We start from the raw sequence: 22,331 nt of genomic DNA, 5'->3' as shown, positions 1-22,331 counted from the left end.
ATGAAAAGTGTTTCATGCCAGTTTTCCTCCCAAGATTAATGAAATATTTTGTATACTGTTTCATTTAATAAAAAAGCTAATCCTGATTACTCTAACACACTCATACACCTGTGTTGAGAAAAAAAATAGTACTTCCACATAAAATCATCTAACTACTACATCATATTATAAAAGGCAAATCATTAAATATGGTATATTTTCAGAAATTCAGAAAATAATTGAATCTGTACCATTTTGGAAGTTTCATCAAGCAAGTTAGATGAGAAAATTCAGTACCTGATTTAAAAAGAGTTTTCAAAATTATTTGACCTTCTGACTTGCCTCACAAGTCTCAGTTCCTTACTGGAAAGTGTAGTGTGATATCATAAAAAAGACACCCCCCCCCCCCCCCCCCCACTTAGAGAATCATGGCCCATTTGTTCAGAGAGACCCTCAAATAGTAACTGATGATTTTAGAAACCTGTCAAAACTAATTTGGAAAGAAGTCTTAATAACCTGCTTCATTTTGTTGACAGGATTCACAAAAGTTAGATATGCCAGTGCTTATTTCCAGGGCCAAATACTAAGTGAAATGCAGTCAAAGTAACTTGAATAACATTTTTAATCTAGTGCCCTTGATGGGCTACCTCTGGAGAAAATTTCACAGTCCTGTACCACTGTCATCACCTTCAGTGGAACCAGCTGGGATGTATAAAAGAACCATTGTTATTACTTCAGCTATACAAATGCCACGTGTTTTTTACAAAGCTGCTCTTATAACAGATGTCCTTACACAACATCTGATGAAGTAAGCAGCTGCTTAAAAAAGCTTATGTATCTTTGATTTAGTTAGTCTGTAAAGAGCAACTCTGCCCTGCCTTATAACAAATCACCAGAGAGAGCATGCCATCTAGTGGAATTTTTGGAGTAAAACCCTACATCTTTAGTTGGCAGTCATTCCTTGGTTGAATTTTCTCATATCAAAAAATAAAGCAGTGAAAACTGATGGGCTTTAAGAATTAGGTCATCTTATTAAAAGAAGTAAGCTATAAGGAGTCTAATTTTCCTCTTTGGTTTTTTGTTTCAGGTGTCTGTAACTCTGGAGACTTTTCAGGATTTGTCTTTGCCTATTCCAGGCAAGGAAGATCTTGCTAAACTGCATTCTGCAAGCCATCAGACTTCTCTGGTCAAAGCAGGGTCATGTGGAGAAGCATATGCCCCACAGGGGTGGATAGCATTTTTCATGGAGTACATTAAAAGGTAACTCATTATTTCTGTAGTGCTTGGATTTTAAAATTGCTGTTTCTGCTCTTCAGGCAGAACTTTTGTTTTGTTTTGTTTTTTGGGGTTTTTTATCAACAATGTTTCACGTTTGTTGTCTCATGTTCTTAGCTGGTTTTGGGGTCCAGTTGTAACCTTGCAAGATTGTCTTGCTGCCTTTTTTGCCAGAGATGAGCTCAAGGGTAAGTCTAAATTAAATCTAATATGCTTCCTTAGTTAAACAAAACTTAAAAAACACCCTTTATTCTTTTTTAATTAAATCAAATTACGTATCCCATGACCCGGTCTAGGATCAGTTATTGCAGAATGGCTTGTGAGACTGAAGTTTGAGGGAAGAATTTTCCATGTAAATTTACTTGGTAATACTAGTCACAACTGGATTCGTCTGAACTAAATAAAATCAGATGCAGGTTCAGAACAATTTCTGACTAGAAGTTTTCTTTCTCAATTCTATCATGACTACTATATTGTCTGAATCTGGGGTTTTGCTTCTTGTTTTGCCCTTAACGTACACTGTTTAAGATTAACACATTTTCTTTTTCTGGACTCTACTTTTTCTTTAATGGTTGGGAATATAAAACGTAAGAACCCTGTGATACATATATTTAATTCAATACTAAAATTTTCCCTGGAGCAGAGGTATCAAACTTGTCTGGCCCCATGAATTGGATGAGTGTCCTGGGACTGGTCCACAGGCTGGATCAATGGTATGGGGCTGGCCCTGTGTACTGGATCAGGCCTGTTGTCCCTCCCCACCCCCATGCTAGATCCAGCACACACAGCACCTACTTCACCCAGTCCAGGACTCAGCAGGAAGGCCCCGGGCAGGCTTTTCTACTGCTGCAGGAACAAGCTGCAGGGCTCCAGCACCACTACTATCACCTGGGTGCTTGGCAGCCAAGCTGAGAAGAGCCAACATGCTGGAGCCCCAGCAGCTCTGTAGCTTTTTTCTGCGGCCAAGCAACCCCCGTGAGAACAGCAGTGCTGGAGCCCAACCCTAGCAGCACTGCAGCTTGTTCCTGCAGTGACAAGCAAATGCCCAGACAAGAGTTGAGGCACTGAATTCTGAGCAGTACCTCAGGAAGGAACCCTGGCATTGGTGCTGGGCTACTTCCCTCAGTCCTACTGGGGGGCTTCAGCACTTTGGCTCTCACCTGCACTCTTGGCTGCCACCATGGGTACAAGCCACAAGCTGCTGGTGTTCCAACACCAATGGGTTTTGCCCAGGCACTTGGCTGCCACTACGGAAAGGTCCCAGTCACAGCCAGAATCAGAGCAGAAGTCTTCAGGCCAAGTCATTCATATCTGGTCCTTGGGCCATATGTTTGACACCCCTGCCCTAGAGCAATCCAGGGTCTTGAGACTATGAACACATGTAACCCTAAAAGGGAAATATCTCTGAAATTATTCTGATACATCTAAACCAATGCAAAGGAAAAGCACAATTGTAGTTTATTGATAGTTTGAAGGATAAAAAATGAAGTTAGAGAATAATGCTATTTCTTCCTCCCACCACTTGCAGGTGATAATATGTACAGCTGTGAAAAGTGTAAAAAGTAAGTGATCTTCTACTCCATTTGCTTTAATGTGTCTTGCTCTCACATTCTCTATAAACAGTTTATGCATGGAAATAAATGTATTGTATAATAACCTGTTAAATGGGAAAATTTTATATTTGTGATGGTCTTAATGACAAGAATTTATGAGGATCTTCTTAAGTTACTTGGTTATATACATGTAGTCTAGTAGCAGTGAAGGTGCAACAGATTGCAAGAGCTGGAGGGATGACACTGCCATGTAAAGGTCTTTTCATTTAACTGTATGACAACTCTTTGTATGGTAGAATCAGCATCATTCATATATGGGTTGTTCACCACCCATTTGGTTCTCAGCCAGTTGCTAAATAAGGGACAAGCTGCTCAGCTGATTATTGCACCTTTCACTTCAAAAGGTACGATTTTTCCATTTTGCTGGAACTCAGCTGTGGTTCTCAGCTGCTCAGAGAAATAAATGACACAGCTAGCAGCTAAAGCAGCTTAGTGGTCCCATTCAATTGTTATATCTATATATGTCCCCATCTAGTTCATCTTGGGAAGGGGCAGTAAGGAATCTGACTCTGCAAAGAATCCACGTTTTGCTATATCTATAATTGTTCTTTAATGGTCAGTTAGTACCCCTCTAATACAGGGGTGGGCAGAATGCAACCCAAAGGCCAGATGCAGCCTGTCAGGCCATTCTATCCGGTCTGCTGGGCCCCTAAAAATTTATAAAATTAATATTAATCTGCCTGTCACGCAGCCCTCAATGGCTTGCCAAAACTCAGTAAGCGACCCTTTGCCCAAAATAACTGCCCGCCTCTGGTCTAATACATGACTTATAAAAAATAAAAAAAATAGGGCTGTCAATTAATTGCTGTTAATGTGTGTGATTAAAGCTAGAACTAATTAACGCGTTAATTGCACACGTGGTTTTGGAGCCTGCGCCTGAGCTCTTTGCCATCACCACCCCCGAGCCACCCAGCGGGGCAGTGGTGGCAGTGTAGAAGTGCTGCACTAGGCTACCCAGGCAAGAGCTGTGGGCTGCTGCAGGAGGAAGGGTGGGAAGGGGAAGAGGGGGAGTGGGGCTGGGGTCAATGGGACCCTGGGGCCAGGGCAGGTCATGGGACGTAGCCATAGGCGCCTCATCCAGGGACAGAGGGGAAGGAGTACTCCTTACCATTGTGCACACCCCAAAGGAGACATGGAGGGTACGTGCCCCCTGAATTTCTGCACTGGATAGAGGTGGGCTGCCAGCTGCTGGCTGGGGCTCTGCACCCTGCTGTCTTAGTGTCAGGAGCTCCACACTGGCTGCCCCCCTGCCTGCCCGGTGGCGGGAGGCACAATACAGCATTGCATAGCTCCCAGGGCAAAGGCAGCAGGGTGCACAGCCCTAGCCTACAGCCTGCCTCTGCCCCGCACACACCTCCCCCCAGGGGCGCATCCAGTGACAGGGAGCTACATCCCATGTCCTGGATGAGCCACCCACGGCTCTGTCCCACAACCCACCCCAGTCCTGAGATTTTATTCACCCCTGCCCCCTTCATCCCTCACCATGGGGGCCTCTATTTCCCCCCCAGTCCTTTTTCTCTCCCCTCCCCCTCCACAGACTTACATGCTGCCACCGCTCTACGCGTTGCCAGGCTGCATTCTTGTAGGGTTACTATATTTCCAGTTTCAAAAAAGAGGACGCATGGGGGGTGGGTAATATGATTTTGGGTGGGCAGTGATGTGCCCTGCCCCTCATTCCCAAGCCACAGACCCCCCAGCCCTGTTGCTGCCCCTGACTCTTGACCCACAGTACCCCACATCCTGCAAGGGCATGTGGGGGTCCCACCTTCCCAGGCTCCAAACCCCGCACACCCACAACTACCCACATGTTCACAGATTGCCCCCTACATACCCACCCCCACCATACAAAGCACCTGCATAATATTGAATTTTTCTGTGCATAATTTTGAGTTTAGCTGTGTGATTAAAATCACAATTAATTGTGACTAATTTTTTAATTGAGCAACTAATCTTGATTAAATTTTTTAATTGTTTGACAGCCCTAATAAAATAAAGGCACCTAGAAGTTTAGCACAATAATAGTTGCTGTTTATAAAGTGAAATTATTTTCATGTGCAGGTATCATAATACTGTTTTAATGTAGGAGGGAGAATGTGTAGTGGGAATGGAGAATATGTAGAAGAATGGAACTGAAGAACGTGTAGTGGGGATGAAGTATGTTTGGCCCTTGGTACAATTATACTGACTTACCAGAACTAATTTTTCTTCAAGAATAAGCTAACTTAGCAAAAATGGGAATCAACTCCCTGTAACAGGCTTTCATAACATTTAAACAGTAAATTATTTTCCCATCCAAAGAACACTCATTAGCGAGAGAGAGCGAATAAAGTAATGGTTTTCAATTATTTAGTGGTACAGATTGTGTATCTGCTTCCACAGCTTTATTATTCGTATCACTTTCGCTACTATACATCTAGCCTGCGTTCCAGAAATACTTCAGGTGTACTAATGTAACTCTCAACTTTAAGACTAACATTTTCTTTTGCTGAGTTGGCACAAGGAAGTGTAAAACCTTTCTGGCGCTAAATGTGTTTTATTTTTCTGTGCTTAGGTTAAGAAATGGAGTGAAATTCTGCAAAGTGCAAACATTTCCTGAGGTACTGTTAGCACACCCACTTTAGAAGCACTTGCTTTACATGCTTAGAAGTATGGCAAGACTAATGATCTGTATAGAAGATGCAATCTTTCTTGAATGTTAAATGATTAAAATGTAACTGCATACTTGCATTCACAAAAACCTGTTAGTATCCAATTGTACTTGCTTTTGTACTCAGCAAGAAGGTGAGCAATTACAAATGGAGGTAGACTTAAAAAAAACTGTAAAAAAAAAAAAAAAAAAAAAATGCTTTCCCTTCATTCCTCTAGTTAACTAGTAGAATTCACCTTTTCTGGAGGTCGTGGAGTTTAAATACTGTAATTGTACTGGAAATCTTTCCAGTAATGTTTGTAGTTAGCATGTTGAAAGCAATCAAATCTTATGCTTCATAACATCAGCTGATGGCTGCAATATTCAGGAAAGAATTTTTGCCTCGTGACAGACTTGAATAAATAGTTAAATATGGAAGCATAAGTGTTTTTCCCTTCACTGCAGTATTGGGCATAGCAACTGCTCTGGGCTGGCTTCACAGGCTGCATCTACACATGCACTCAGCTGTGGTGCAGACTAATTAGCTGCAGAGTAAAGCATCACCATGTACATGTGTAATGCTATTTGGCCATAGTAAACTAATTAATGCTGCTGTAAGATTACTGTCAGGAACAGTACTATCTTACGGCAGGGTAATTAACTGCAGTTTAAATACATGTGTAGATGCTGACTGCAGGTGTAAACTGCCTGGTCAGCCCAGCCAGCAGAGGGCCAGACTCCTGCCTGAAGCCTAGCCACACAGTTCCACACTTTCAGCACGCTCATGCCCCAGCCAGCCCCTCTGCTGACGTCCAGAGCCCAGGGCTGATCCCCCAGTACCCCCGGCCCTGGCATAAACTGCTCTGCCCTGGCTCAAATTGCTGCTGTTCTGGGTACATGTGTAGACATTGCAGCTGTACCCAGGAGTAGTTTATTCTGGCTTAAACTGCTCCAGAATTTATTGCTTCCAATTAATTGCACACGCGCCCCCGATGATGATTTTTTGAAGAAATTCCACAAATATGCTTGAGATTCTTTCCCACACCAAAACTGTAGCAAATTTTAAAATGATCATGATTGTTGCTGTTAGCCACCTTCTGCAATTAGAAGTAGATCCTTCCAACCTGTACAAGGGCCTTTGAAATCCCTTATTTTCGAGTGACAAAAGGAAAGTAGGCCTCCTGTAGTGTAGCTGTTAAATACAAAATAGTAGCAGTCCACATTTTAATTAAGTTCTTGACTGAGTGTATCAATCTTTCTTACAGATACTATGCATTCATCTCAAAAGGTTTAGACATGAGCTAATGTTTTCCACGAAAATTGGTACCCATGTATCATTTCCTCTGGAAGGACTTGATCTTCAGCCTTTCCTTGCCAAAGACAGTCCCACTCAAGTAGTGACCTACGATCTCTTGTCTGTCATCTGCCACCATGGAACTGCAAGCAGTAAGCATAAAGAGATTATTTCAGAATGCAAATACTGTGATATATGTTTGGGGCATATATTGTATTTATTCAGATACACAACAAAGATTGTCCCCTTGCCAGTCCCCCATTGGCAAGGGCGGAAAAAGCCCCTCGTCTTATAATTGCATACAAGGAAATCTCACTAACTACATTGTCTATTATTAAACTGCTGACATTAAAAGCAGCATGTGCTCAGCAATGAAAAGCAAGTATGAGGATGATTAAATGCAACCACCACTGAGCATGACTGTAAAACACAAGGCCCATGGGAACTTTTATTTATTTATTTATTTATGTACTTTTGGCCCTTAAAATAAAAAAAATATGCAGGTGTTCCCTTCACAGGGAACTGGCACCAGCCTTGGAGGTGCTGCAATACTAGGCTGCAACTGGGAGGGACAGAGCTAGCCCTGACACCCTCCTCTCCGTGCCAGTATTGCTATGTGTAAGATGCTCCAAAATCCATGGTAGGCATACTACTTGCAGGCCCCAAGCCCAGAGGCCTTTGAGTTCAAATGCCCCTGAGTCTCATTTGCATGTAGCCAACAGGCCAAATGAGCAAGCTAGGGAGAAATCTTTCGTCTCCATAAATATAAAGGATGCAGCTGTAGTAGACTCTTCAGGGGCCTGCCTGAAGTACATTGGACAAGTCTCCACCCTTAACTACACACCATACAAGGTGATCTCAGCCTGGTGTTCATGATATTTCTCCTTGATCTGAGCCAAAAGACTGAGAAGCAAACTTACCACATTTTTGCTAATTTGTGTGTGTGTGTGTGTGTGTGTGTGTGTAGTAGATATAGATATAGATAGATATCTAGATATAATACACACACGCATCCTTGATGATAGACTTCCATCGCAGCTTTTCTTTTTAAAACCACCTTAAGAAACCTGCATGTCCATTACAATAACCGCACCCGCTCCCCTGTGCCCCTGTACACCCGCCCTTTGCCCTTCCCTAACCCAAACACAGTCCCTTAGTCCCGGCCCGATTAGGGGTTTCCCTTCTCAGTTCATTCACAGTCCTTGTCGCTGTCACTTCCACTGCTGCTGATCCTGTTGTTGTCCTCCTCACTGTCTTTATGTCCTTAGTGCAGCTAATCTGAATAAGATGTATAATAACACCCATTCAGTGCAGCCTTCTCAGCACCAACTTTTTCAAGACATGCTGCCCCCTCTCTCAGCCTGGAGTAAATGATTAGTGTAGTCCCACCTTCCATGAGATGAAGCTGGACCAAGTTGCCCTGCACCTCATCTGCATATAAAGTTTTGGAGGATCCCAGGACTCATGACAAGAACACCTGGTTCCAGTAATGAGTGGGGGATGGGGGAGCTAGAACGCCGCTCCTTTGTGGAGTACACACGTATGCTGAGCTGTGGGATCACCATGGCTTGAAATGTTGTTGACTGTGGTGGAGCCTAGGTGAATGAAGTGTATGGCAAATCACGAGCCTTTGGCTTTGGACTCATGAAAGTACTGCTCAAAAGCGTGTTTATGGAGTACCTGTGATAGAGGTAAACTGCATCAATTCTGGATAAACTAAGTGCATGAGTACTACATGCAGATCGCTCTAGCCATGTTTAATTTCCAGGTTATTGTTTTGAAATGTCAGGGAGAGCAGCGTCTGACACCAAGAAGAGGAGGAAAGGTCTGCCGGGGGGAAAAGCTGTGGGGAAGAAGAAAGCATAGGGGCTACCTGACCCCCAGACTTATTTTCCCTGCTGTAACAGTGTGAGAGGGACAAATTCAAAGCAAACGTCCAATAATTAGATCCTGTACCTGGAAAATGATATCAGACATTTTCCATGTGTAGCATTTAATTTTGGGGTGTCATTTCATAATCGGGGTTGCCTTCTATTTGAGTAAATACAGTATGTTAGCAGCAAGAGTAAGTTTGAGTTATTTGTCTGAAAGGTAACTAGACATCATTAGATATAGGATTTAACTTCAAAATTGACCAGTTTTACCACTGCTGGTAGCCAGAAACTAGCCTATATTCTGTTTTTTCTTTAAACCCCACCCCCCAAAAAAAACCGTTGTGACAGTAGCCAAGCCGTGGTACCTTAGGCTTGGTCAGCAGTCAGATGCACTAATCCTGCCTGCAGCCTCCTCAGCTGACTTTATTTTCAAAACATAAAGAAATTATAGTCCACCAAAACCCCTGCTGACTTCCTGCCCCTAGGTCAGGGGGCTGGACTCGATGATCTTCCGAGGTCCCTTCCAGCCCTCACGTCTATGAAATCTATGAAAACCCCATACTAACTGCTGGAGTAGTATGGTATCACTACCATAATACCCCTTCCCATCTCCCTTCTGCATCAGAGCTGTATCCTCACAGCCTTTCTTGCTTAGCTCCCGTTTTGTGCCTCCTTTGGGAGCTCTCTTAAACTCCCAGCTGGGGCCCAGCCCTAGTAAATGGATGCATCTTGCCTCTGTTTGCCTCCTCCAGAATAGGAATGGCTCTTACTTTTTGCTCCTCAAGCCCCTAAAGGGGCAGACCATTATATAGCACATACACTTGGAATCTTACTTGGGAATCTTGCACAGCTTCAAGAGGATTATATCAACTAATACTGGCACTAAAAAACAGTAACAAAACTTTAAATTTATTTTTAATGTTGTAAAAACCTCTCTAGGTAACCATCCTTTGATTCTTGTTATAGAAATTGAAGGATGTAAGTAATAAAGCATTAAGGACTTAACAGTACTGTCTGCAGGCTCTCCTTTGGCTACTTTTCCAGTTTCTTCTGTTTCCAGCAGACAAAACAGTAAATATAACAAGAATTGTGAAACCATCCCAGCCTAAGAATAATTGTATACTCTGAAACTCCATCCACTTCGATTTATGTGTTATAATCACTATAGGGGTAACAGTAGACTACTTTTTTGACTCTGGCACTTGATTTTGATCCACTTCATTGAGTGTATGGACAAATGTACATTTTAGCTTTGTATTCATTTTAGCCTCAAGGAGAGGGGGAGCTGCAGCTCAGGAGTGAACAGCAGTTCTTATGAGCTGGAGGTTATATCTACATGATCCTGTAGCAAGGGAAGTTAAATGACCCCAATGAATCTGAGTTAAAGGTGGAGTGATTTTGCTGCACTTGCATCACTACAGGATTGTGCAGATACAACTGTTGTTATCCTTTGGTATCAAAGTAATTGTTATATCTGTCCGTACCCTAATTCTACTTTCCTTGCAATGGTTGGCAGAGTGCCGCGGAGGATGGCTAGCAGTCAAAAACTGGTGTTTGTCTGGCACATAATTCTGGTTACCTCATATGATTTTTATCTGATGCAGTTCATGTGTAGGAGTGGATGAATAGAAAGATTTATGCTTATTCCTGTCTGACAAGCACTTGTTCAGGAGAGGATCATCCTTTTGTTCTCTGTGTGACATGGCCAAAACAAAGAATGCCCTAAACAATGAAGCCAATGTGGTGTTCTTGACTAGTTTGGTTTGGTGTGCCTGACAAGTCAGAGAGCATAAGGATGCATTCAGTTACAAAAAAAATATAGATTCTACAGTGTCTATACACAGAGTAAAGTCCCAAAAGCTGGGCCTCGCTGTTAAAATCAAGTTGTTCCTTAATACGGTCTGCCTTTCGGATCAAGGGTAGATATTTGTTAGTGACTGTGGGCTTTGTATTTTAAGAAACAATAGAAGTCTAAATATGAGTAATATCCAAGGAGCACATTCAGAGTCTTGATCCCAAATGGTAGAATGTTGTTCCTGTACGTACTGACGTGCAGGTTGATGTTATACAGGTTGACAAAAATTGTTTTTTTCCAAAATTGATTTACAAAACGAATGGACCTAGAGACCCAGTGTAAAATATTCATGTTGGTCAGAAATCCTTCAAGCTAAAGGTCAGTTGAAGAGGACAGAATATATTGAAGGAGTAAAATCATGTTTGCTTCTTTCTATTACCTGGGAGGAAAATGGAACAAGCTGCTGATCTTTGAGTTATAAAATAATTCAAAACAAGTATGCATAAGTTAAAGCTGTTTTGTTAATGCCACTGAACATGTCTACAGAAAGGATAAATTCATGCTATTTGCCCCTTTTACCAGTATAATTCATAACAGTATATTTCACTGTATAGTTTCTAATGCTTAGCACATTCTGTCTCTAGGTGGGCATTACATAGCTTATTGCCGAAACAATTTAAATAATCTCTGGTATGAATTTGATGACCAGAGTGTTACAGAAGTAACAGAATCTACAGTACAAAATGCCGAAGCTTATGTTCTCTTTTACAGGTAAGAATCTGAATTAGAGGGAGATGGGTTGATGTCTGCATCTGCCTTGGTTAAGTACGAGCTGTTGGCCATTTGGTACCTAGCTCTCAAAATTGGTATCTAAATTTTGTGAGAGAAGTTGCAGAGAGGTTGGGGGTGTAAGGTCAGCTAGAAACCCAGGTGCTGGAGACCTCGTACTTCAAGGAGAATACATGTATAAAATCAAAAATACTTTGGTGATATTTTTATTTTATGATATATATATTCCCCCCCCCCCCCCGAAAAAAAAAGCATATTAATTTTAACGTAAGTAAAGAGGAGGCTGTGGTCTTTCTAATGAATGGTGTAATTTAGGGGAGCTACCATACTAGAAAACTTGATTTCACTGTTCTCTGAATATCACCAGGTGGCACTCTGGAGGTGCTTTGCTTTCATTGAAATGCTTTGCTATAGGTTGTTTTCTTTGTACAATAACGAGGTGAAGTGATTTGAATTTTAAAACATTTTACAAAACTTCAGTAAAGGCAGAGAAATGGGTCAGCACATTATTTGTGCAGATTGGGAATTATAAGAACTCAGTAAGATGGCTAGAAAGAACTGTTAAAATTGCCACTAAGATTGCCTCATTTTCATGCAGGGGAGAACTTGTGCAGGAAGGCTTCTGCACAGACTGGGACTGTTAGTGTTATAAAGGGAATAGAAGAAACTCTTTAGCAGCTGGAACATGGAACAAAGGGGGTTTTACTGTGTCTTGGTTTAACTTTAGGGAATTCAGGGGCCATTCCTTCCCTGAAGCTGAAATGCAGTGGGAGGGAGACCTGTTCTTACTAACTTCAGTCTGAGGCAGTTGTAGTTCTTTTTAATTCCCAGTATTTTTTTTAAACTATTCAAATTCAGTTTTCAAGATCCACATGTTTTGTATTGATACCAGTTTCCTGAGTCTAGCAGAAATAGGCTAGACTTGCACAAATTATTAGGTGAATAATGGGAATGTTTTGCCTCTGATCAGCAGCACTAGACACAGGCCACTGCCATCATTGGTCTTACCAGAATGACTGCTTTCTGTGTTTCTTTCAAGAAGAGGCACACTCTTAGAAAACGCATCAAAATTCTAGTCTGTGTCACTTTATATAATCAGTGACTTCTATTGATGGTTTGGAAAAGTTATTGAAGAAGTGTATTTATTAACTGCATATCATATGTTTTATTGTTATGAAATGAACTAAATACTCCCATTTCGTTTTTCAGAATTGTAAAGTAAAATATAAATGTTTTATGAAATTGTGTATTAATGGAATATTCCTCATGGGGTTTTTAAGGTGCATTAAATGTAAACACCAAGAAATCCAGTGAAAGAAAATGCTGAATCGGGCTTCATTAAATCATAGCCACTGCGAGAAAACAGATCCTGTATAAGGTTTTGTTTGGTTTTCTTTTTTTAATTCCTGTAATAATAGGCTTTTATTTTTTTTATTCTTATTATTATAATAATAATAATAATAATAGAAAAAGCAGTGAAGAAGCACAGAGAGAGAGACGGAGAATATCAAGTCTGTTGAATATGATGGAACCAAGTCTTCTGCAGTTCTACATTTCTAGACAGTGGCTGAATAAATTCAAGACCTTTGCAGAGCCAGGACCCATTTCAAATCATGATTTCCTCTGTGTGCATGGAGGTGAGACTGTTCACCTATAATAGCATTGCCACTTAAACAGAAAATGTACTTGGAGGTAGATTATATAATTGCATGCAGGGATGTCTCTTAAATTTCAGAGCCTTGCATGTAATGTTTGTTCTGGATTTTTGTTTTCTGGATAACTGACATTTTCTCTTTCTATCACTTCTAGTTAGGGTAATATATAAGTGTTTTAAAAACCAGTATCTTATCAGAGTGTAATTCTAGACAGCTAATTGTATATAACAACTTTCTGTAGTGTACAAGTTTTTCTATATAGCTCCTAATATATTTTTTCTGCATGTTTGCTAATAATTTACATTGGTTATTCCACTGTTGTATATCCTTAATTATTTAGTTAAACCCCCCCTCGTTGTTTTGATTAGTGCCTCTAGTTGAAACAAGGATTTAAATTACTTGCTGCTGCTAACCGTAGGTCTGTAAGCAAAGCAGGAAGGAGTGCATGAAGGATTGTATCCAACACACAGCCACCAAATCTGTAGTGATCAAGGAAGCTTTCTTATGTGTGTTGTACTCAAGTTTTAAATTGTCTTTCCTCTGCCAGATACCAATAGAAATAGGAGAGAACTGAAATGTCTTTTCAAAATCTATTTTAGCATCTAACTTTCCAAGCAACATCCTCAAGGTAACCTTAAGTTTTTCAATGTTAATTCATCTATATTAGGCCAGTAACTGTCTCAACATGTTTACCAACAATATAAAGGGTTCCAACATGCTCTTCTGCATTGGTATGTGCACAGAAAAGGATGTTTTGCATATGATCAACTGCACAGAGGTTGTGCATATGCTGTAGGACAGGGGTGTCAAACTCATCACTAAATCAGTCTGCAAGCCAGACAGGGGCCAACCATCTGTGCAGCATCCATAGCACTGGGTCCAGACCCATATGCAGCACACACCAGTCCTAGGGCTCTGTATAAGGCACTCGGGACCGGCACTGCCCATGGTACGCAGGCTGGACCCAACGCTGCAGGCAGCATAGGGGATCAGTCTGACCTGCCACATGCAGCCCATGCTCTGGAGCCCCCTGTGCCTCATACAGTCGTGGGTCCAGGCTGCATGCTGCCCACAGCACACATCTTGTGCTGTTCCTGTATGCTGTGTGCACAGTAAACCTGAAGGCCAGTGGATGCTGTACATGAGGCTGGACTGGTTGCATGCACTGTATGCAGCACACACGGGGCCAATGTAGGGTGCATGCTGCATGCAGCACCCTGCTGGACCATCCCTTCACACTGGTTCTGGCATAGCCCAATCTGGATTGGCCCTGGAGTCAGTGCACAGGTCTGGCCTGGCAGGGTGCTTCATGAAGTGCATGTCTTGGACTTGACCCCCTGTGCTGCATGCAGGGCACAAGACAGAGTCAACTCCACACATTGCATGCAATTTTCAGGGCTGGGGCCAACATGTGGTGTCAGTCCAGTGACCCATGGCCAGGTCATGGACCAGATCCAGCCCATGGGCCATATAGTTTGACACCCCTGCTGTAGGAGAAACAGCTCCTGGCATATCCATGATACTGTGCAGGACTGCTGCAAATTTCTTGTGTGTCATAGTATCCTGAAATCTTCAGTTCTTGTCAAATGAAAGGGGCTGCTGGGTAGGCTAGACACATCCGATAGCTGCTTATGATACTTGGTGCATTCAGAGTAGGAGCTAAAGCAAATGAGACTTGGCGTATGGCCCAGCAGGGATGCAGCCTTCATAGTGTGTTGCTGGGCATCTGCGGCTCTCATCCACTCATAAGTTGGACAGCCTTGACATAACTAATTATTAAAGGTCTCATTATCTCTCTCCCTAACTCACTTTGCAATGGAATGGCCAAAAAACAATACAGTAAAACCTTTTCTTTATTTTATAGGTGTCCCTCCACGTAAAGCTACCTTTATAGAGAACCTGGTACTAATGCTACCTCAGAACATATGGGATAACCTGTACAGCAGGTAAGGTTCCAACAATAACTGATCCCACCCTGTTTTGTTTTGAGAGACTGTATTTCTATCTAGTTCATAAGCTGACAGATCCATGGGTAAGTGGTAAAAAGGGAATTATAAGCAAAACGAGAATGAAGGGAGTTTAAATTTAGGTTTGGTTGAACAAAGTAGTACTAAAAGCCCAAGCAAATGATGGGAATATCTGGGGTATTAAATTTACACAGCATACTGCAAAAAACCCACCATAAAGTAGATCAGCAAACACATCTGTATTGGCAAACACATATCTGTATCGGCCTCTCTTTTTTCTGCTGGCTGGAGAAAGCCAGCTTTTTCTGGGTTTTTTTGGCATTGTCTCCTTAGTCTGTCAGCTGCCAGAATTGCTTTGAAAAAGGTTATTTCTAAGAGTTCTCTGTAATTACTGTGTATTCTTCTTGGAGGTTGGGTGTGATTACCTCCTGAAAGAGGAACTCTTACAAAGCCCAACACCTTGTAAAGCAGCAACGTAAGTTGCATTGGAGCCCTGTTGTGGTCAGTGAGGACTCTTACACTTCTGATATTCCACCTTAGCATGGAAGCTCAGGCCAAAGATTTACAGCTAGCCATAATAACATAAGTAAAGGGGGTGGAAATAGGCTTGTTACAGCCTGCTTCCACTTCCTGATGTGTAGGGTATTATATTATATTGTCCTTTCATTCCACCTAAGCTGCATAAGCAGTATCCCTTCCCAGGCTGGCCTCTTGGTAATGGAGGCCTGAACTTCTGTAACGCACTGGGCCACAAAGGAGAAAATGTAGTTTAATTGTTTATTAGCTGATTGGAGATTAAAATATATTTTGGTCTGTTTAAAAAAAAAAGTGTTGTCCAATTGATCTAAACTGAAATATTTCATTGTGGTTTTTTCCTTAGGGAAAAGCCAGTATACTTTGGCAAAATAAAAATCTTTCTGCTTTTTCTGACAGGAAATCATTTTGATGGACTCCTCCCTAGTTTTTAGGCTGTAGTCACCTCACTATCCAAATATGTTCCAGTAGCACATTAAGCAGTGTGGCAAAGATAATCCATGTGCTGGCTTTCTTACATTCTCCCCTGGATTGAAGGGATGATGTCTTTTGGGTGAAGTGCTAAAGAGAACCCGTTTTCCTAATGCATCTGCAGTTTCTGCAGAATGTTCATGTTTTCATTTCATTTTTATTTTTAAAATGCAAAGCATACAAGCAGCATATATGACCTAGTTCAGTCTGATGTATTTGTGGACAGATCATTGTAGTTGAAAATGTAAAATACAGTCTCTTAAGGTACAACTAAGGCAGTCACCTAAGGAAATGCATCTCTATGTGAAGTAATGATGAGTGACAGCATATAGAAAAGCAGCAGGGAGGTGTATGTGAAATAACGTATTTGGCTATTTCACTGCAGTAAGGTGTCTCAGTAACTTGAATAACAAACTCTCAAATTAATTTCAGTAGCATGATGATAATAGTTCTAAACCACCAAACATACTGGCTTCAGAGGTTTTGAATACAGTTCTCTTCTGAGCCCAAGACTTCTTATAATGGGTTTTAGCCTGGTGCTTATTTGTCTAAGTGAAGAGAGCATTCTTAAATTTAAAAATGGTTTTCATCATTTCAAAGCACTGTATTTTGTGGATGATTTAAAAAGAAAAACAAAAGACCCTCACTTGTATTAAGTTTAAAAAACTCTGAAGAGTAAATATTCTACCAGTAGAATTAAAGAGTACACCAGCTGAGTAGAATGTTAAAATTTCCAGAGATGAATCTTAAGCTTAGAGCCAGACTGTCAGTGTTGCTCTGCCTCCTTTAAAGTAGTGAATTCTGTTGGAAAGGATCACACTGAAAACGCCTTTGCACATAACTTATATTTCATCTTGACCTTTCTGCAGTAATAAATATTATTAATATTGGCTAAGAGGCATGCAGAAGCAGCCCGGTGTCTGCCCGGTTATATTTCTAGCTTTGCAGTTCACATGATTCTGCACTCCATCCCCTGGATGGTGGTGCTGGCTGCTTCATATTTGATTGTTAACAGTGCCTCTTAAAGATAACTCCTTGTGCGTCAGCAGCCGGCAGGGAGTGAAAATTAAAGGAGGAAATTGAAAAATGATCTATCCATGAATAAAACAATGGACATTGACCAAGTTTATATGTTGGAATCAGTGGTAGGGAGCCAAGTGTATAACCAAATGAAAGGAGGCTGTTTTTAAGACAGAATGTTTTAAATACCTTTCTGTGATAAAAAGTATAAAGTGGTGTTTATATTGTATAAACACCACTGTATATTAGCTTTTTGAAGTCAGAACTGGTCAAGGGGGCATTCTTCCTGAATGATAACTTCTTTGAGGCATGCAGTGAGAGACTTTTAAAAAGATACTGTTGCTTCTCTTTTTTAAAAAGCTCGGGTCATTTATTTTTTTACTGGATCAGGAGGGAAGATTTTATGGGGTTAAGAATCCATCACCATTACAGGTAATTCATGTAGTACTTGTTCACTTCTATGAAACAAAAGTGAAATAGCATAATAAGTGATAATAAGGCAACCAGAGTGACTCTGCCTGCTGAATGAACTGTGCTTTAAAAATGTTAATATAGGTTAATATTGGTAACATCCTTCACTTTTCTTTGAATCCTCATCTGGAAGAAATGCCATAAATAGATTGATTTATATTTTTTTACAGCTTTCTCTGGTGATTCTATTTTACTCATGTAAAATATTTGCTATTAGAAGTAATAAGTCATATCTGCTGCTTTTTTCCAGTATAGCTTTGGGGCCTAGACTTTGTGCTTTTTTTATATAGTTTGTAGTATCTCAATAACTAAGAGGTTTTTTGCACTTTAACTATGTTTCTTTTTTTTTTTTTTACTTGGTGGTATCAGTCTTAAAAAACCTGTAGCAAACTGTCTGTATTAGAAGATCTCAGTAACAAATTATTCAAACTGAATCTAGGTTTGCACAGAATAAGGAGAATGTTTCAGACATCAAATGCAAAATATTACTGAAAATAAATGAGAGCGGCACGTGTGCCTCAGTTACAAGACAAGAGTACATCATAGACTTGTCCAACTCATCACCCCTCTTAAAGCTTGGAATTGTGCCATGCTGTAGTTTCACAGGTGCAGGCCTGGGATAATCCAGATAATAACAAAAATAAGGAATTTGGCTTATGTTGCTAAATGCATGTGGAATGTCATTAAAAGAAACCAAAATGCAATACTGACATTCTTGGCGGCTAGTAGTGACATAGAGGGAATATATGAACTATTTTCCATTAAATTAATGAAGTTTTACTATGATTATAGGTATGGAGGAGGACCAGCTGTTAACCATCTGTATATTTGTCATACCTGCCAAATAGAGGCTGAGAAAATTGAGAAAAGACGGAAGACTGAATTAGAAATGTTTGTTCGGGTAAAAAAGTAATCAGTATTATGATTCATTGCACGCTATCTTCATTCCATACATTCTTCATAAGCAGTATTTAGATCCAGATTCTTAATTTTTTTTTTTATAATATGGGTGATATTTTGACAGAACAGTCCGTTCATGTAAAAGAAACAAACCCATGACTTTCTGCCATTTATACTAATATTCCTGTCACAACTCTGCCAGTTGCTTGCATGGGAGCTGTAACTTTAGAGGCATAATTAATGTGGTTTTGGCTGACTAATTAGCTGGAATCATGGATTCATGTGAACACTCATGGCTATGCATCAGCAACAGACTACAGAAAACAGTTTGAAAGGTCTGGGTGCACCACTACTGGTCCAGGAAATAGTTAATTCAGTACTTCTAGCGGTAGGTACGTACAGAGAGAGAGATTGTTCCTGACCTATTTTACTTCCATTGTAAGAGCTGTTCTTGATATAAAATATGGTTTTACATATATAATTGAATGTAAATTTAATGTCAGACGTAGGAGTTGTCACACCAAATTTATGGAAAATACAGAAACTTATAGGTATAAAGGAGCTAAGAATGCTTTGAGGGAGTCTGAGTAGAGGTACTACACATGTAGTCATGTAGTGAATGTATCATTTTTGAACCCAAAAAAAATCAGTACTAACTTGTCTCAGATTAGCCCTGCCTCATTTTCTTTTTATTGACTTTTATTATGTTAAACAAAAGGAAGTTCAGAGTTAGGGGTTTTGTTTAATCTTTAACTCCATGTTTATTCAGTATGCTGTATTACTGAATTTGGTTGACACTATAACCAAAGCTATTAGCCTTTTTTTTTAAATCCAGAACTTGGTCTTTTTATTTTTAATAAACCCTTTGAATGAACTTCTTCTAACATTTGTTCTAGAATTAGTATCTCTTGTAATGGTTGTTGAAATAGTGCACCAAATTGCTAAATAGTGAAATACAGAGAATGATACACATACAATATATCCAGCTACCTGCATGTCTTTCAGTGTGGCTACAGTCTATACTTGAATGCTGTTCACTGAGATTGAGAATTATTCTGCAGATTGTTCTGTTGTCCATGTTAACACTGTCATCTTGGTACACTGAACTATCAGTTTAATATACCATAACTCTTTTGCTTTGGTGGTGTATATTTGCCAATAAACCATAACACTGATAGGATACCAAGCATTAAAGGATTATATTTATATTAGCCTATGTAGAGATTGCTGCAGAGAATGATTGTTGCTGAGTGTTACTCTACCTGACATTGCAGGAGGTCACTATCATTGATGCCTTAAAAGCTGGGAAATTTAAACTTGGCATCAAAGAGAATATGGCTGTTTCCTCTTTGGCTAATTTTTTTTAATTGAAGAGTAGCAGCAGAATTTGCTTTCCAGTTGATAGGATAACAGGATTTAAAAGTGATCTGCTATGTGGAATAGTGGGGTTTTGTCCCTTTTTGTTGTTTCTTTATGATATAAAATAAGGTCTGAAGTTTCTCTTGTTTTTATTCTACTCATACTTTCTTTTCCTGTGATCTGGAAGACTCAAAAATGGTGTATGGAATTTAGGAGCCTTTAATTACAAGTTTGGGCTTGCTGTTCATTAACCAATAATCTGTTCCTTCCAACTGTTGCATATAAACAATCAACCCTGAAATTTTTAAGAGTCTTAAAATATCTTTAACTCATTCCCACTTTACTTCCTTTCTAGTTATTTCTAGTTGTCTAGGAAAATCAAGCAGATGTTAATTTCTTAATGTAAAAATGTGTAGGCGTAAAACCCTCTTTCATTCTTTTTAAATTGTAAGAAAAAATAAGGTATAAAATCAGTCGCTTTTTTGCTGGGCTAATTTTCTTACTGGTTTTCATTAGGCCATTAAGGAAAACAAGGCTATGTTTAAGAATTACAAACCTGTTTACATAGTCAAATAAAATAACTTGGTTCTTTTGCTTATGGGTTTGTAACAGGGTGATCTGTCCCTTTAAAGAAGAACAGTCAGCCCTGTTAAGAAAGACCGGCTATAGGGCACTTGAGTAAAAATGGAGTGTCCCTGATATCTTTTCCAGAAGAGTAAGCAAGGAGAGGAGGAAGCAAACTGTGAAGGGAACAGCTTGCTGCAGGGAAGGGCCAGGCTGCAGCCAGAGTAGAAGATGGTATCTGGTTAAAGGACCGAGGGATTTTGTATTATTTATTTTTTAAAAGAACTTTGCTTTGGAGAACTGGCTAAGGGGTTCCTCGGGGAGCAAGGTCTCCTGCCAAAAGCCAGCAGGCTAAGTGACCTGCTTGCAGGGTCCAGTTTTTCCTGACATGCCCCTGCAGTAGTTGTACTTCAAATCAGTGCTATGGCCCTGCAGCATATTTAAATTAAAGCTGGAAACCAGCTACAAAGTTGTTACACATTTTCAAGTACTAACTTTGTAGCTGGTTGCCTCTTTTTATAACTAGATGGATATTTTTATGGTGTGATAATTACTTTGCCGGCGTGGCCAGTCTAAATTTATTGTGTGATTAACCAGTTAATTGTGTAATATATGCATCATGTGGCAGGAGCCTTAGTGACCTGACTAGAAACTAAAGCAAGCTTTTATTTTTTTAAAGGAAAACAGAAAATCCTAATTTCTCAAATGAAATAATTTACTTTAAATACTGGTCAGGAATACCAGTTGATCAGAGTAACTGCTTCCAGAATCTGTATTCACAAGGTGTTTAAGCTTTGATACCTAGAGAACATTAACAGTGTGTTTTGCTCTCATATTGCCACTTATCAGTTGTTAGATAGCTGTAGAACAATCTTTTTCATTTTGATAACAAGTAAAACAAGTGGGCCTATCTGTGTTTTTTCAGCTCTATAGAGCATTCCAAGAAGAAGAATCTCCATCTACTTTTTACTGCATCAGTATGCAGTGGTTCAGAGAGTGGGAAGGATTTGTGAAGGGCAAAGATAGTGGTAAGTAATTCTTGGGACCTGCAAAACTCTTGAGTAGCAATATCAAGAGAAAACATGTTTAAAAATTAGCTTTGATATTTTCTTCAATCTCAATTTCTAATAATTCTTTTTATTGTACCAGATCCTCCAGGTCCTGTTGATAACACCAAGATTGCAGTTACTAAGTGTGGAAATGTTACACTTAAACAAGGTAAGTATCTGTTGATATTATCAAAGTTGTGTATGTAGTGATTTTTTTTTAATGGTTTGGAAAACTTGTCTGTATTTTTTGTTCTATTCTCCAGGTTTTGTAGGCTTTATATATTTAAATTTATCTTACATTTCAGGAAAAAGTTTGCATGAGAGTTGGAGAGTGAAACTCCCTGACAGTTGTTCCGTGGTCCTTTTTGGGCCAGTTTACTTAAGAGAGTAAGTTCACAGACTAGTAGCTGTTGCAGATTATTATAAGTACAGATATGAGTATAGAAACTAACATAGAGTAACCTTAGGAGGTGGAAGACATTGGATGTTGCATTACTCAGTTTTGTGTTTGGAGTCTTCTGTAAGAGCAGGTTAGAACAGCATTTTTTATTTGCAGGAATTGCTGTAAGCTACATCTGTTTAAACAGTAAACCTTGATCAGAGTCTTCAGCTGGAATCAGAGCTACTTCTAAAAAATAAATAAACTGAGTTGCAGTGGATAAATGCAGTTGGTGTGCCAGCAATATGCTTAGCATTTTACAAGACAGTGGGCAGAGGTTTTGATAATTCTGTCAAAAATCCAAACAAAAAAATGCACTGGGAGAGCTAAATATGCAATCAGTTTTAAAGTAAAAAAAGAATGTTAATGAATTCTAATGAGAAAAGTGTATCTTCTCAAAGGGGGTTGAACAAGTCAATTAGGGACTTTGAATGGAGAACTATTAAGTCATCACAAGCAGAGAAGTTAGCTGTATTTGTAGCAGTTACTGACTTCAAAATTCTTGATAGATGGCACAGTATTCCTTTCAAAAAGACACATTAAGCTAGCATGCAGTGCACTGTGGTTAACTTGTCATGGGCTCTAAGGCTCTTACAAATCAAGTCATATTATATTACCAGTTGATTTAAGCCAATGGGGGCCAACCTTTTTTAGCAG

General features: G+C 39.9%; 1 protein-coding gene across 12 annotated transcripts in view; it reads left to right on the top strand.

Annotated features, from left to right (window-relative positions):
- USP33 (ubiquitin specific peptidase 33) overlaps window positions 1–22,331 on the top strand; it is a 73,172-nt gene that overhangs the window by 38,609 nt on the left and 12,232 nt on the right. For 11 of the 12 annotated variants that reach the window (XM_025201628.1, XM_025201626.1, XM_025201621.1 and 8 more), the window contains 11 exons: window positions 1,067–1,239; window positions 1,372–1,442; window positions 2,783–2,816; window positions 5,419–5,464; window positions 6,759–6,939; window positions 11,101–11,227; window positions 12,713–12,882; window positions 14,765–14,846; window positions 18,156–18,264; window positions 21,112–21,214; window positions 21,336–21,404. In XM_025201628.1, coding sequence (XP_025057413.1) covers window positions 1,067–1,239; window positions 1,372–1,442; window positions 2,783–2,816; window positions 5,419–5,464; window positions 6,759–6,939; window positions 11,101–11,227; window positions 12,713–12,882; window positions 14,765–14,846; window positions 18,156–18,264; window positions 21,112–21,214; window positions 21,336–21,404 — 1,165 coding nt within the window. Of the gene's footprint in view, window positions 1–1,066; window positions 1,240–1,371; window positions 1,443–2,782; window positions 2,817–5,418; window positions 5,465–6,758; window positions 6,940–11,100; window positions 11,228–12,712; window positions 12,883–14,764; window positions 14,847–18,155; window positions 18,273–21,111; window positions 21,215–21,335; window positions 21,405–22,331 lie in introns of all 12 variants that reach the window. The other variant, XM_025201629.1, reaches the window with a different exon arrangement.

This window comes from Alligator sinensis, unplaced genomic scaffold, assembly GCF_000455745.1.
Source record: "Alligator sinensis unplaced genomic scaffold, ASM45574v1 scaffold952_1, whole genome shotgun sequence".
Taxonomy (NCBI): Eukaryota; Metazoa; Chordata; order Crocodylia; family Alligatoridae; genus Alligator; species Alligator sinensis.
Note: the sequence above shows the minus strand (reverse complement) of the source record. Positions and strands in the feature narration are given on the sequence as shown.